This window comes from Schistocerca serialis, chromosome 4, assembly GCF_023864345.2.
Source record: "Schistocerca serialis cubense isolate TAMUIC-IGC-003099 chromosome 4, iqSchSeri2.2, whole genome shotgun sequence".
Lineage (NCBI taxonomy): Eukaryota > Metazoa > Arthropoda > Insecta > Orthoptera > Acrididae > Schistocerca > Schistocerca serialis.
Window position 1 is genome coordinate 242,543,711 of NC_064641.1, and position 16,539 is coordinate 242,560,249.

At 43.3% G+C, this 16,539-nt stretch overlaps 1 protein-coding gene across 1 annotated transcript in view; it reads left to right on the plus strand.

The window, feature by feature from the left end:
- LOC126474381 (octopamine receptor Oamb-like) overlaps positions 1-16,539 on the plus strand; it is a 524,955-nt gene that overhangs the window by 292,199 nt on the left and 216,217 nt on the right. Inside the window, exon 5 of the mRNA XM_050101849.1 lies at positions 11,351-11,629. Coding sequence (XP_049957806.1) covers positions 11,351-11,629 — 279 coding nt within the window. The remainder of the gene's footprint in view (positions 1-11,350; positions 11,630-16,539) is intronic.

The following is a 16,539-nucleotide window of genomic DNA, read 5'->3' on the forward strand; positions in this document are numbered from 1 at the left end:
CAACATTTTTCTTGGCGAGATAATTTCTACGCATCATCGGCTGTTTGCAAAGGTGTTTTTCCCTGCTCACTGTGTGCTCTCTTCTGTATGTGTTAATCGACACCCAGATAAAGTTAGTTATCGCAGTCTGGTCATCTGCAGAGAACTGCAGCTGTGTAATCGAAAACGACCTCTTTCATCATTCCGTTTGCCTTCGTCGATGCTAAATTGCGGTTCCATATGAGGTGCTATTATCTTTAATTTGACTCATGGCTTATTTCCCTGGTGTTTCACTATATTCCAATATCAGTCACGACGGTATTCAGAACGATGGCATCTGTATCTCCCAATGAAAGCAGAGCGCTGACCATCGACACCCCAAGCTTATTGCTATTCGTGGGAAAGAATTTTTGGAACCTTGAATGAGCAAAACTTGATGCATTTTTGGAAACAGCATATAAAATTCAGTACTCATGTTACACCTGCTAATCCAAATTGAGGGACAAAGTTGTCATTCGTTTTTCGCATTCCTGTTCGGATGATACAGCAAAGGACGTCTTGATTACTCCTGCAGTGGAAGCGCCCAGTACTTTCATGTCTCTTACGAAACCGTGTAAGACACTCGAACACAGTCCTCCATCAAAATATGCAGATCCTCGAATGGATATTAACGTAGCCATGCAAACAATCTGATATTCACACGCTATTAGGGAGATGTTATTTCAAAAATCTGTTGGCGCACATTCTCTGCCTCGTGATGATTGGGTGTTGTGTGACGTCCTTAGGTTAGTTAGGTTTAAGTAGTTCTAAGTTCTAGGGGACTGATGACCTAAGTCCCATAGTGCTCAGAGCCATTTGAACCATTTTTTTGTTGGTGCACAAACATAGTCTGCACTGCAGTGACAGTTACTTAGGCGGCTGTAACTGCACACTAATTCACATCATTCAGATGCTTGTTCATCAATGTTGCCAGTTTAAATGAAAGCACAGTTCCCGTCAATGATTGCGGGAACCTTTTAATTCTGCAATGAAGTTTCCCGTAAAGTGAAAAATTTTCACGTTGTCAAGCAGTTTCTTTATTCGTCGATACATTTTATTAAACAAGGTAATTTCCTCCTACGGCAGCCAATAACTGTTTGTTGTATTTTATTTTGTACTGCTTTTGTTCCTTCCAAGTACTCCTCAGAACACTGTACGTTTGTGTCAACTCTTTTCCCGATTCTTTAAGGATTTCTTGAAGACGGTTTTTGGCATAGCGCATAGCTCCTTCAACGTTTCTCTTCGGTGGTAGCATTTAAGAGGACCGCTGTTCAAATTCCGGTCAGACTGTTCAGACACTTTTTTTTACATTCCTGTATTGCTTAAGATAGGTGCTGGAATGGCTCCTTAGAAAAGGATACGGCCGATTTCCTTCCCTCTGTCTACTCAATGTAAGCTTATGCTCTGTCTGTAACGATCTTATTCTAGATGGATATTCTACTCTGCGTTCCTTCCTTATTAGGTACTGGTGAAACACTGTCTTCTGTATTTTGTTTACTATTTCGTAGTACAGAGCAAGAAAAAATCGAAAAGGGCCGTCGTTTGCGTATTCGGAAGCTGAGGCCCCAATATAACATCGGATTTGTCAAATATTCACAAACAGGCAGTGATGTGTGACCGGATGCTTTATTGCTGTTTTGCCACAAACAAGACGTAATTTTTCTCCGAGACCTTCGCGCAGATGGCATAGATCTGTCAAGTATTCCATATTCATTGAACGATATCGTAGCAAGAAATGACGCTGTCAAAGTCGATCGAACCTGATAAGCTTTTTCGGGTCATGCCTCTTCAAGAAAGTTCTGTTGGAGCGAATCGGCAATAGTTTGTACGTCATACACACAGAAACATGTCTCACCATCAGTTATATGTAGTTTGTACACTTCTGAGAAGTCGTGAATTTCACGATAATTTACTTCAAAGCGATGTTAACTCGACACTGCTGTTTGTCTACATTAAAAAATAATGGAATAAATTTTACTGTCGCACGTTTCACGAACAAAATGCGTTCAGCATGAGCCCAAGGCTGTGGCCACATCTTCACTGTCAGTGCTGATGATTCTGTGATTGTTGAAACGCAGTTGCATCCAGCTACTTACATGGCCCTCTGATAAGTGTGTCACATGTCAACACTTGCTATATTTACCCACAGTTCGTCAGGACTGATATTCGTTTTAACATGTCTGTGTGGTATAACACTTTACCATATTCGCAAAAAAATTTGTAGATATTTTGTTCATTTTTTTCACACCTTAAAAATGGCGGAGTACCAAAACGAATATAGGAAACTCCAATCTGGTTCCAGAGTGAAAATATGTTAGCGATAGGTTTCAGTCTTGACTGAAAATGTTAGCTGGCTCTTTCAGGAGATTTATATTCTCGTCCGATATGTCGTTAGCTTATGAGTTAATTCACTAAAGAGAAGAGCGTACTAAAATATAGTTCACGAGACCCTAATCGTGTGGAATAAACGATCACTGCAAGACGTTGCTTGATTGCTGGATGACATCGGAAGTTCACTGAGGCTTTTTGCAGATGATGCTGTGGTGTATCGAGAGGTTGCAACAATGGGAAATTGTACTGAAATGCAGGAGGATCTGCAGCGAATTGACGCATAGTGCAGGGAATGGCAATTGAATCTCAATGTAGACAAGTGTAATGTGCTGCGAATACATAGAAAGATAGATCCCTTATCATTTAGCTACAAAATAGCAGGTCAGCAACTGGAAGCAGTTAATTCCATAAATTATCTGGGAGTACGCATTATGAGTGATTTAAAATGGAATGATCATATAAAGTTGATCGTCGGTAAAGCAGATGCCAGACTGAGATTCATTGGAACAATCCTAAGGAAATGCAATCCGAAAACAAAGGAAGTAGGTTACAGTACGCTTGTTCGCCCACTGCTTGAATACTGTTCAGTAGTGTGGGATCCGTACCAGACAGGGTTGATAGAAGAGATAGAGAAGATCCAACGGAGAGCAGCGCGCTTCGTTACAGGATCATTTAGTAATCGCGAAAGCGTTACGGAGATGATAGATTAACTCCAGTGGAAGACTCTGCAGGAGAGACGCTCAGTAGCTCGTTACGGGCTTTTGTTAAAGTTTCGAGAACATACCTTCACCGAAGAGTCAAGCAGTATATTGCTCCCTCCTACGTATATCTCGCGAAGAGACCATGAGGATAAAATCAGAGAGATTAGAGCCCACACAGAAGCATACCGACAATCCTTCTTTCCACGAACAATACGAGACGAATAGAAGGGAGAACCGATAGAGGTACTCAGGGTACCCTCCGCCACACATCGTCAGGTGGCTTGCAGAGTATCGATGTAGATGTAGATGTAGATGTAGATTTTGAAATTCACAGACTCTGCCAAAGGCTCTGCGTTGGATAGAAATATTTTGATAGTATCTCGAAAACTGTTATTGAAATCACCAGCAAATTTCGAGTTTTTGATCCTCAAAGGCATTTTCATAATCAGATTTATATTCAGAGAAGCGTACATGGAATGAACTTCATAAGCGTCGCTGAATGAGACGTTTATACGATGGAATTACATGGCATGAAGATTACTTCGTTGATGTAATTTGCTAACACATTTTGTTTCACTCAAGTTTACGATTGGCGTTTACGTGAACCGAGGCACGCAGCGAATGGCTCTTTATGTGATCACGCATAGTAAAAGACTCATTATTCGTGGATAATGTAAGTCTCTAATAGCTTCAATATGCATACGAATAGGGCTATAAAGAGTACTTCTAAGTTGCAACTTTTGTCGTCTATTGCCTGCTTTCACGATGTTCGTCAGTGCATAGCGAGTAATTTTAAGAGCAAGAATTGTAAAATTAAAGACTCAAATTGCTAAAAAGAAAGCAGTAAATACTACAGCATCCTGTAATTTAACAGTACTCATAGAATGTACACTCTAAGAATGTCATAGCAGCCGCTGAAAAAGAGTTACATCTCCAATGTTGCGGTGCGGGCGTTAGAACGGTATGGCAGGGCGTACATGGTTAAAGTAAGACAAAATAAATCTCGCATAGTGTCTGAATCACTATTGTTCACATATTCTTTTAGACCTATTGAGTGATTCCAGTATTTTCCAAGTGTAACTAATTTTGTTAAATGCTACATCATACGTCAGTGGAGCAAACATCTTGCTAACGCTACGAAGTATATTCATTTCCTGTTTTTCAACGCAGTGATTTGCTTTCCTGTGCGAAACCCTTCTTCTTAGAGCAGCACGTATATCAAACGTCCTCGACCAGTCGTCAGTTGTTTTCCACTCTCTGTCTTCCCCCACAGTTTCTATCCTCCTATAACTCCCTCAAGTATCATGGAATTTATTCACCGTTGCCTTGCATCCTGTCATCCCGTACTTTCCTCTTCTCATCTTCGAATATATTCCTTTCAGCGCCGATCCTGTGATTTCTTATCTCTCTTCTGAGTTCTAAACATACCTGTAAAATACAACTCGAACATTTAGAATGTCATGTTCTCCTGTTTTCCAGTTCATTTCCACAGAACGCAGTGCTCCAGATGTACGTTCTCATAAACTTCTAGAAATTTCTTCCTCAAATGAAGCCCCATATTTGATTCTAGTAGACTTCTGCACCCTCCTTACTTCATTCGTCATGTAAAGCCCTTTTACTTCGTCTACAACGTCACCGCATACCGACGTCAAGTTCATTGCTGATCTCGTTGTTTCTGTTCCTCAATACTCTGGCCTTTTCTTGGTTTACATTCACTTTACATTATGTGCTCATTAGAGTGTTTATTTCATTCAAAAGGTCCGGTAATCTTTCCCCACTTTCACTGATGACAACAATGTCTCTAGGAGACAATATTACTTGTAACTTCAGACTTTTCGCAAATAATTCGGACATTTACAATAAAACACTGTTTGAAAGAAGCTACACAAATATTATTTATTTATTTGCTTATTTAGCCTGACCAGATTACATCTGACCAGGAACAACACATACAGATATATTAGCAAAACATTAATGAAAATGATAAACAATCTTAGAGATGATAATAAGCTAATAATAATAATAATAATAATAATTATTATTATTATTATTATTATTATTGTTATTATTATAGTTCACAATAATGAACGTAAGGATAAATGGCAATAATAACAGTAATAATAAAACAACGTACATTAAAAATAATATATAGTCTAGAACAACTTAAATGATGTTTAGTATTGTCAGAAAAAGAAAGGATGAAGAATAAGAAAATTTGAATAACAGTAATAGTGGCTGTTAGGAGAGGACTTGATTTAAGTAAGTAACTCTGTAAGCGAGGAGAAGGGAAATGTTGAAGGGGGAGGGGGGATTGAAGAGTGTGGGCTGGAGACCAGTATGTGGGAGAGATAGCTATTGCGAGAGAAGGTGAGCCATTAGCTGCTTTTTGAAGCCTGGACGTGATTTAATTTCTCTGATATTTCAAGGAAGATTGTTCCAAAGTCGGGTTCCGGATACAGAAAATGATTTAGGAAACATGACGGTGTTGTGTGTTGGTACTGAGAGGATCTTACTTTGTTGAGATCGAATATTTCTGCTGTACTGTTTAGATAGTAATGTATGGCTGAGGATAAGTAAGAGGGACTCTTATGATTGAGAAGACGATGGAGTAACCATAAATTTTGGTAGTCCCTACGTTTATCAGCACGTAGCCACGATAATTGTTCATAGGCTGGAGTGATATGAACGTCACAAATATATCGGACGCAAGCATTCATCGCCAGTTCAAACATGCGAGAGTTTGCGTACGAAAGTCCTTGGACAATAGCATCCCCATAGTCGAGAATAGGGAGTGTTAGAGATTCTACGAGCATCTTCTTAAACTCTAATGGAAATTTTTATATTTCTGTAGACAATGAAGGGATGCAGAAACTTTCTTGCAGACTGCAGTAGTGTGTTCAATCCAATCTAAGTGGTTGTCCAGGATTATCCCCAAGTTCTCTGCAGAAGGAGAAAAGTTTGTTTCGGTGCCATTTATAATCAAGCATGGAAGAGATTCTCTGTGCTATGTTGTAATAAGTCTTTTGTGGGCGACTAAGATTGCTTGCGTTTTGGAAGGGTTCAGTATCAGACCTATGTTCTGCGACCATTCTGATAAAGCAAGTAAGTCAGCATTTACATGATCGATGGCTGTGTGCATGTTTTCTGGGCTTGAACTGAGATATAACTGAAGGTCATCAGCGTATAGGAGGTATCTGCAGCTGGACACATCATTAACATACACAACTGGCCATTAAAATTGCTACACCACGAAGATGACCTGCAACAGACGCGAAATTTAACCGACAGGAAGAAGATGCTGTGATATGCAAATGATTAGCTTTTTCGACCGTTCACACAAGGTTGGCGCCGGTGGCGACACCTACAACGCGCTGACATGAGGAAAGTTTCCAACCGATTTCTCATACACAAACAGCAGTTGACCGGCGTTGCCTGCTGAAATATTGTTGTGATGCCTCGTGTAAGGCGGAGAAATGCGTACCATCACGTTTCCGACTTTGATAAACGTCGGATTGTAGCCTATCGCGATTGCGATTTATCGTATCGCGACATTGCTACTTGCGTTGGTCGAGATCCAATGACCGTTAGCAGAATATGCAATCGATGGGTTCAGTAGAGTAATACCGAACGCCGTGCTGTATCCTAACGACCTCGTATCACTAGCAATCGAGATGACAGGCATCTTATCCGCATGGCTGTTACGGATCGTACAGCCACGTCTTGATCCCTGAGTCAACAGATGTGGACGTTTGCAAGACAACAACCATCTGCACCAACAGTTCGACGACGTTTGCAGCAGCATGGACTATCAGCTCGGAGACCATGGCTGCGGTTACCCTTGACGCCGCATCACAGACAGGAGCGCCTGCGATGGTGTACTCAACGACGAACCTGGAATGGCAAAACGTCATTTTTTCGGATGAATCCAGGTTCTGTTTACAGCATCATGATGGTCGCATCCGTGTTTGGCGCCATCGCGGTGAACGCACATTGGAAGCGTGTATTCGTCATCGTCATACTGGCGTATCACTCGGTGTAATGGTATGGTGTGCCATTGGTTACACGTCTCGGTCACCTCTTGTTCGCATTGACGGCACTTTGAACACTGGACGTTACATTTCAGATGTGTTACGACCCCTGGCTCCACCCTTCATTCGATCCCTGTGAAAGCCTACATTTCAGCAGGATAATGCACGACCGCATATTGCAAGTCCTGTACGGGCCTTTCTTGATACAGAAAACGTTCGACTGCTGTCCCGGTCAGCACATTCTTCAGATCTTCACCAAATGAAAACGTCTGGTCAATGGTGGCCGAGCAACTGGCTCGTCACAATACGCCAGTCACTACTCTCCATGAACTGTGGTATCGTGTTGAAGCTGAATGAGCAACTGTACCTGTACACGCCATCCAAGCTCTGGCTGACTCAGTGCCCAGGCGTATCAAGGGCGTTATTACGGCCAGAGGTGGTTGTTCTGGGTACTGATTTCTCAGGATCTATGCACCCAAACTGCATGAAAATGTAATCACATGTCAGTTCTAGTATAATATATTTGTCCAATGAATACCCGTTTATCATCTGCATTTCTTCTTGGTGTAGCAATTTTAATGGCCAGTAGTGTATGAAGCTATTGTATCAGCACACTCTGAAAGGAACCTGACTTGAATACAATCTGGACCGGAAGCCTTGCTTTTACTAAGTGATTTAAGCTCTTTTGCGACTCCGAGGATATCTGTTTCTATGTTTCTCATATTGGCAGTTGTTCTTAATTGGAATTCAGGAATATTTACTTCGTCTTATTTGGTAAAGGAGTTTTGGAAAATGGTGTTTAATATCTTTGCTTTAGTGGCACTGTCATCAGTGACTTCACTGTTGTTATGGCGCTTTGAAGTTACTGATTGCGTCTTACCACTGGTGTGCTTTATGTACGACCAGAATCTCTTTGGGTTTGCTGCCAGATTTCGAGACAGGCTTTCGTTGTGGAAATTATTGAAAGCATCTCGCATGTTACGAGCTTCTGTAAAACTTTGCTAGTCTTGGGGATTTTGCGCTGTTTGTATTTGGCATGCCTTTTTCGCTGCTTCTGCAGCTATCTGACCCATTTTGTATAGCATAGGGGTCAGTACTGTCACTTATTAATTTATGTTATATATATCTCTCAACTGACGTCGATGCGGTCTCTTTGAAATCATTCCACATCTCTTCTACGTTTAGATGATGAGATCCGAAGGAGCGATGACCGTTTCTTAAAAAGTCGTTAAGAACATTTTGTCAGCTTTTTTAAATATATATACTTTGCGTTTCCTTGTTAATGGGTGAGGGTGTTACGGCAACCAGCCTAACAGCAACTGCCTTGTGGTCGCTAAACCCTGTATTCGTCACGATGCTCACTATTTGTCCACGATTGTTTGTTGCTAAGAGGTCAAGTATGCTTTCGCAGCCATTTACGCTTCGAGTGGGCTCATGAGCTATTTGTTCAAAATAATTTTCTGATAAAGCATTCAGTACAATTTCGGATGACGTTTTATGCCTGCCGCCTGCTTTAATCGTATATTTTTTCCAGCATATCGAGGGTAGATTAAAGTCACCACCGACAATAATGGTATGAGTGGAGTACGTATTTGAATTGAGACTCAAGTCTCCTTAGAAATGTTCAGCAACAATATCTTCTGAATCGGGGGGTCGGTAAAACGACCCAATTAATAGTCCAGTCTGATTGTCAAGTGTAACCTCTGCCTACAATATGCCACAGGAACTACCTACTTCAATTTCAGTACAAGGCACACTGCTTCCGACAGCAATTAATACTCCACCACCAATTGTATTTAGTCTATGGTTTCTGAACACTGCTAGATCGTCAGAAAATTTTCTGCTGAAGTTATTTCCGGCTTTAGTCAGCTTTCTGTAACTAAAACTATTTGAGCTTCAGTGCTTTTTATTAGTGCTTGGAGCTCTGGTTCTTTCCTAACACGTCTATGACAATTTACAACTACAATACCGATCGTTTCTATGACTAACTTACTGCGTTTTGTCTGCCCCCTTCTAGACAGACGCCCTTTCTGTGGCTCCCTGAGGCCTTCTAACCTACAACTGCAGCACTTAATTTCTTAGAACAATGATGCCAGTAAGTGCGCACCTCCTCGCAAATCCACTATCAGCAGAGCAATCAATAGCAAGTGTAGCAACCCGTGGTTCGATCCAGTACAGAGCACCTCGGTTCTGGAAGCGCATCACGACGATGACGTAAGCAATCCTCACTGGGTGAACGACGTGTCAGCGAAACATCTGGCTGCTGCTTATAAAGACGTTGTGACGTCTATGTGGAGAGACCAGGTGAGTCGCGAGATGTGCCACCTATCTTGAGTTGGCATGGTCCGCAAACATTTTGACTCGACAACGTCAGTATCTTTAGTGACACAAGTGATGTCTTGATACAAGACTATGGTTAGTAACTGCTTGTCTTTTCTCTTCCCCGTTTCCTAAACTTCAGACCAATACATGAGTATGCATTTTCCAACCACACCGACACCATGACAGATTCTACATTACAGTCTTAGGCATGCAAAACGTAATATTGCGGTTTCACGGCTTATTATACAGGGTGAGTCACCTAACGTTACCGCTGGATATATTTCGTAAACCACATGAAATACTGACGAACCGATTCCACAGACCGAACGTGAGGAGAGGGGCTAGTGTAATTGTTTAATACAAACCATACAAAAATGCACGGAAGTATGTTTTTTAACACAAACCTATGTTTTTTTAAATGGAACCCCGTTAGTTTTGTTAGCACATCTGAACGTATAAACAAATATGTAATCAGTGCCGTTTGTTGCACTGTAAAATGTAATTACATCCGGAGATACTGTAACCTAAAGTTGACGCTTGAGTACCACTCCACCACTGTTCGATCGTGTGCATCGGAGAGCACCGAATTACGTAGGGATCCAAAGGGAACGGTGATGGACCATAGGTACAGAAGAGACTGGAACAGCACATTACGTCCACATGCTAACACCTTTTTACTGGTCTTTTTCACAGACGCACGTGTACATTACCATGAGGGGTGAGATACACGTACACACGTGGTTTCCGTTTTCAATTACGGAGTGGAATAGAGTGTGTCCCGACATGTCAGGACAATAGATGTTCAATGTGGTGGACATCATTTGCTGCACACAATTGCAATCTCTGTCGTAATGAATGTCGTACACGCCGCAGTACATCTGGTGTAATGTCGCCGCAGGCTGCCACAATGCATTGTTTCATATCCTCTGGGGTTGTAGGCACATCACGGTACACATTCTCCTTTAACGTACCCCACAGAAAGAAGTCCAGAGGTGTAAGATCAGGAGAACGGGCTGGCCAATTTACGCGTCCTCCACGTCCTACGAAACGCCCGTCGAACATCCTGTCAAGGGTCAGCCTAGTTTTAATTGCGGAATGTGCAGGTACACCATCATGCTGATACCACATACGTCGACGCGTTTCCAGTGGGACATTTTCGAGCAACGTTGGCAGATCATTCTGTAGAAACGCGATGTATGTTGCAGTTCTCTCCGATACACACGATCGAACAGCGGAGGAGTGGTACTCACGCGTCAACTTTAGGTTACAATATCTCCGGATGTAATTAACATTTTACAATGCAACAAACGGCACTGATTACGTATTTGTTTATATGTTCAGATGTGCTAGCAAAACTAACGTGGTTCCATTTTGAAAAAAAACGTAGGTTTGTGTTAAAAAACATACTTCCGTGCATTTTTATATGGTTTGTATTAAATAATTACACTAGCCCCTCTCCTCACGTTCGGTCTGTGGAATGGGTTTGTCAGTATTTGATGTGGTTTACGAAATATATCCAGCGGTAACGTTAGGTGACTCACCCTGTATATTACATCGTTGTTGGGCTGACAATGTGAGTTGAACACATTGAGAATTCCAACCAACTGCATGATAGGTATTTTCCTGTAATAAATAGTTGTAACTTAAGTGTTTGTGAGCCTGGAAAGAGGATAAAACATCATAAAGTTGCAATGTGTCTGTGACATCCCACTGTTCTACAAGACAAACTAATGTGTCTCCATTAGAAGGAATGATTACGCTTGCAGGAATGACGCCTCCTCTGCTTCTTTCTAGCAGCCACCATCACAGCCCTCCCCCACCCCCCTCCCCCCTCTACAAAATGTAGTAGCGCATACACGCTCTTCAGCATGTCCTGTTACCCGAGCCCCAACCGCCCGATCCGCGGCCTCGCATTAGCTTGTCCTGTGGTTGACGCACGCACGCCTGCAGCTACCCGAGCAGCGACGCCATCTGCGGCGGGGGCGGCGCCGGCGGCGGTGTGGGGGTGGCCTGCCCCCAGCCAGCGTCCCCATGCGGGTCCCCGCCGCCCCCCGGCTCCCCGGGCAACAACAGCAGCACGGCCAGCACCATCAAGTCGTCGTCCTTCTCCGCGTCGCCGCCCGGCTCCATGGCGCGGCTGTACGCCGCCTCCAGTGGCCAGCAGCAACAGCAGCAGCACCTCAGGGTCACCGGGGCGCGCCTCGCCGCCTTCCGCCGCAACAGCAGCGTGTATGTAGTCTTCTGCCTCTCTCAGCTACAAGCGCTAGCCAAAAACTAAATATAATGCACACAAAGCTGTCTGTGTGCACCGCGCACTCAGAAGTCTTGTTGTCATATCACTACGGCCCCATGCCAAATATGGAGTCTATACCGCAACGTAACAGCAATACTCTCTTTGACATTCTGACGGTAACAGTAATAAAACATTCGGAATGAAAGGTTATTCACAACTTTTTCAGAAACCAGACTGCAGATTTAAGAGTCGTAGGGCATGGAAAGGTGGGAGCAGTTGACGAGTGGCCGAGACGGGGTTGTAGACTATCGCCATTGCTATTCAATTATTTCAACTGAACAGTCTTCGAAGTAGAGGAGAAATTCGGAAAGACCATAATTTAAGTCGTGAGAAGTAATTAAAACGTTGTGATTTTTCCAGTGAAATTGCAATTATTTCACACAGCAAAAGACTTGGAACAGCAGTTCAAGGGAATGTACAGTGGTCTTGAAATGAGTTGATTATTTCATTGACAAAAGTAAAAACGTAGCTATGAAATTTAGTCCGTTTAAATCAGTTGGTGCTGAAGGTATTAGAATTAACACTAAACTCTAAAAGTATCAAATGAGTTCTTCTGTGAGCACCAAACTAACATGCACTACTGGCCATGAAAATTGCTACACCAAGAAGAAATGCACATGATAAACGGGTATTCATTGGACAAATATATTATACTAGGACTGACATGTGATTATATTTTCACGCAATTTGTGTGCATAGATCCTGAGAAATCACTACCCAGAACAACCACATCTGGCCGTACTAACGGTATTGATGCGCCTGGGCATTGGGTCAAACAGAGCCTGGATATCGTGTACAGGTTCAACTGCCCATGCAGCTTCAACACGATACCACAGTTCATCAAGAGTAGTGACTGGCCTATTGTGACGAGCCAGTTGCTCGGCCACCGTTGACCAAACGTTTTCAATTGGTGAGAGATCTGGAGGATGTGCTGGCCATAGCAGCAGTCGAACAATTTCTGTATCCAGAAAGGCCCGTACAGAACCTGCAACATGCGGTCGTGGATTATCCTGCTGAAATGTAGAGTTTCGCAGGGATCGAATGAAGGGTAGGGCCACGGGTCGTAGCACATCTGAAATGTAGCGTCCACTGTTTAGAGTGTCGTCAATGCGAACAAGAGGTGACCGAGAATTCTAACTTATGGCACCCCATACCATCACGCCGGGTGATACGCCAGTATGGCGATGACGAATACACGCTTCCAATGTGCGTTCACCGCGATGTCATCAAACACAGATGCTACCATCATGATGCTATAAACAGAACCTGGATTCATCCGAAAAAATGGCGTTTTGCAATTCGTGCACCCAGGTTCGTCGTTGAGTACACCATCGGAGGCTCTCCTGTCTGTGATGCAGCGTGAATGGTAACCGCAGCCACGGTCTCCGAGCTGATAGTCCATGCTGCTGCAAACGTCGTCGAACTGTTGGTGCAGATGGTTGTTGTCTTGCAAACGTCCCCATCTGTTTACTCGGGGATCGAGACGTGGTTGCACGAACCGTTACAACCATGCGGATAAGATGCCTGTCATTTCGACTGCTAGTGATACGAGGCCGTTGGGATCCAGCTCGGCGTTCCTTATTACCCTCCTGAACCCACCGATTCCATATTCCGCTAACAGTCATTGGATTTCGACGAACTCGAGCAGCAATGTCGCGATTACGATAAACCGCAATCGCGTTAGGCTACAGTCCGATCTCCTCCTTAGACGAGGCATCACAACAACGTTTCAGCAGGCAACGCTGGTCAACTGCTGTTTGTGTATGAGTAATCGGTTGGAAACTTTCATCATGTCAGCACGTTGTAGGTGTCACCACCGGCGCCAACCTTGTGTGAATGGTCGAAAAAGCTAATCATTTGCATATCACAGCATCTTCTTCCTGTCGGTTAAATTTCGCGTGTGTAGCACGTCATCTTCGTGGTGTAGCAATTTTAATGGCCAGTAGTGTACTATAGTCAAAGTGGAGAGGACGTAAAATGTACACTGGCAATAACAACGAGAGATATTCTAACATCGAATACAAATTTAGGTGTGGATGAAAGGTGGATAATAACCTGCTCAGACAAAATGAGAAAGGAAGCAGTGGTGCTGGCAGGAGAATTCTGAAGTTGAAATGTGTTGTTAACATAACCTTTGAATAGCTAGTGAATAAAATTCAGGAACAAAGAAATTTACAGAAACACTTGAGTGTAAGTAGAGTATGGTTGACAGGACACATTTTGTGGGATCAAGGAATCGCTAATTCGTAGCAGTGTATGAAGGTGATTGAAAAAGTTGCCTAGGAAGTCTGAGGCTTGACTACAAAGTTCAAGAATTTTGCCGTCGGTGTATAGAAAATGTAGTGACCTTATGTGCTGCGGAGGGTCGTGGTGAGGGTGCAGGGCGTTCGGTAACTCATGAAAACAAAATCAGAAAGTCAAACACTTCATTGAGGTTCATGCTGCTACACTCGTAGGTCTGCAAAGCGGCGGCCACGCCACCTTTAGCGTCTGACATGAACGGCCTGTGGGGTGCTTTCTGTGTCCAGCTGTTCAGCAGAAGGCCGCCTTTGACAGCGGCACCAAGGAATGCTGACGCCCAGGAGCGTGTTCAGTGGCCAGTGGCGTTCACCCCAGTTAGACACAGGATGGCGTGGTTGGTGCCACAGCCGCGGAACCCTGCTGTAATTCTTGCAGGGGATAATATCCTGTAAGAATGAAACTCCCCCCTGCGAGCAAAGGCGTGTGGGACCAGGACATCCGCCCCAGTGTTAGGAGGGCGATCGGATGTGCCACCACAGTCACTATCTGCTACTGCCAGTACAGAAGTCTGGCTGCTGAAGTGTGGCTGGATTTGGGTCACTGGTAGAAAGGCGCGGAGCCCAGGGAGGAAGACACACTGCCAGAAGACTCAAACTCGTAGTGGAACTTGCTGGCCCACACCACTGTGGTGTAGTTCTCTCGTAGTTGATGCTGGCAGACTGCGAAGACCTTTCCTAGAATTGACACGAATTTGAACTGGTAAGAAGCTCTTTTGTTGTGCCGATGTACTGCTTCTAGGATTTATAGAATAACATATCCCTGGGCAGAAATGAAGAGACCACCTGGTTTGTTTTTCAAGAGCCCAATCTTTCCTCTGCATCATTGTGATTCCAGTGCTCGATCTGGCTCGCCTCGCGTTGTGTAAACAGCACTATTGCTGCATTAGTCACTTCGACGCCTTGGCACCCACATGGTGCTTACGATGTTTTCAATTACCGTGGCTGCCATTTATCATAGTGAAGCCCAAAAAATAGTGATTACACATAACGCCTCCCTCTTTCGGGGGACCCCTCCTTCCCGAGCTCTCTACCCTAGACGGCTCTGCAAAAATACTCAGCATCCTTGGACAACAATAAACAGTATTTAGGGTTTTCTTTGTAATTACTAGGCAGCTTCTATCACAAGTTTCAGAGGCAGCGAATATACGCTACAGCTTTAGCCCTGTGGCTCCTACTTCATCTATGCTCAATATCTGTTCCGAATTCTTCATTTACGAGTAATAGAGATATTACATTCCGTTTCCACTAATTAATAGTAAATTAGTTTCTTTTGAAATCATTTAACATAATATACAACAGCTCACTGCCTCTCGAAGGTCACATTCCAAAGGCACCTCACCTTGTGTTGTTAATCACCTCTCAAAAATCACTTATGGGCCCCACACCTTTTCATTTCTATTTTACAGCATCTTAAATAATAGAAAACATATCAATAATTGCTATCTGTTTTGCAGTATTCGCACACACAAGGAGCTTTTGCTTACCACTACCCCTCTTTGTACCCGTAAACGATTTGTGATCCACTCTCGATGAAGAGGTGAATCACTGCTACGACTAGGATTCCCTTCATCCTCATTCCTGACACACGGTAAACTGGGAACAGGGAGCTGCAATTACTCTCTCTTCCTGTTTCGGAAGGGTCTTTTGTCGCCTGACATAACTTTCTAAAGCGCGTTGATAATAAAACCTCGACATGAAACTATAACAACTGTGGCACACAGAAGAACTTATTCCCTACACATTTTACAACAAAATGCTGCCTTCCGACAGCCACATAGCACCATTTTCCTCACATCATTTCATTTTCTTCTATGTGGTGGATGTCTGGAAGGCCTTGAAATCGTTGTAGGCATCCAACATTAACAATCTAGATAGCACCTGAAGCTTGACATTAGCTGATGATATTTTCTCCGTTACTTGGTGCAGCACCTGTTACCTCGTAATAAACTTTTCTCGTTTTACCCTTTGGGGTATACGGGCTTCAGAGCATCACCCAATCACCCATTGTCCTATCCTGTATTGCAATAATTTCTATGTCAATTCTCCTAGTATCTCTTGGCGTTCTGGGGCCTTGGTGTTTGCTCCTTCCACTCGTCTCCATACTTCTTGCGAAATTTCTCTTGGTAGAATTTCGAACTGACTTACCATTCTTTCTAATGTCGAGTCTGACCGTATCAAACGGCAAAGGCCTCTTCCTCCCATACATCACCTCGTAAGGGGATGGCCCAATACTAGTGGAAACCTCGAGTTCCATCCTGCTATAACAAATGACGAATTGACAAATACAAATACCAATCACTGCGACCAGAGTTCACTTGGTACCTCAGTTTCCTACCAATAGAACGACGCACTCTTGCTCTGGTTTATCATTAGTTTGTGGATGCAGCAAACTGTTTCTTAATTTCCAAACCCTTAGCAAACAACATAGTTGTTTCACCAAATTTGACATGAAACGTGTCCTTTTGATCCGTGATTACTTTTTCACGCAGACCAAACTGACATATGTGCCGCTACATGAAAAAGAGCTTGCACTTTATGTCTCCTTC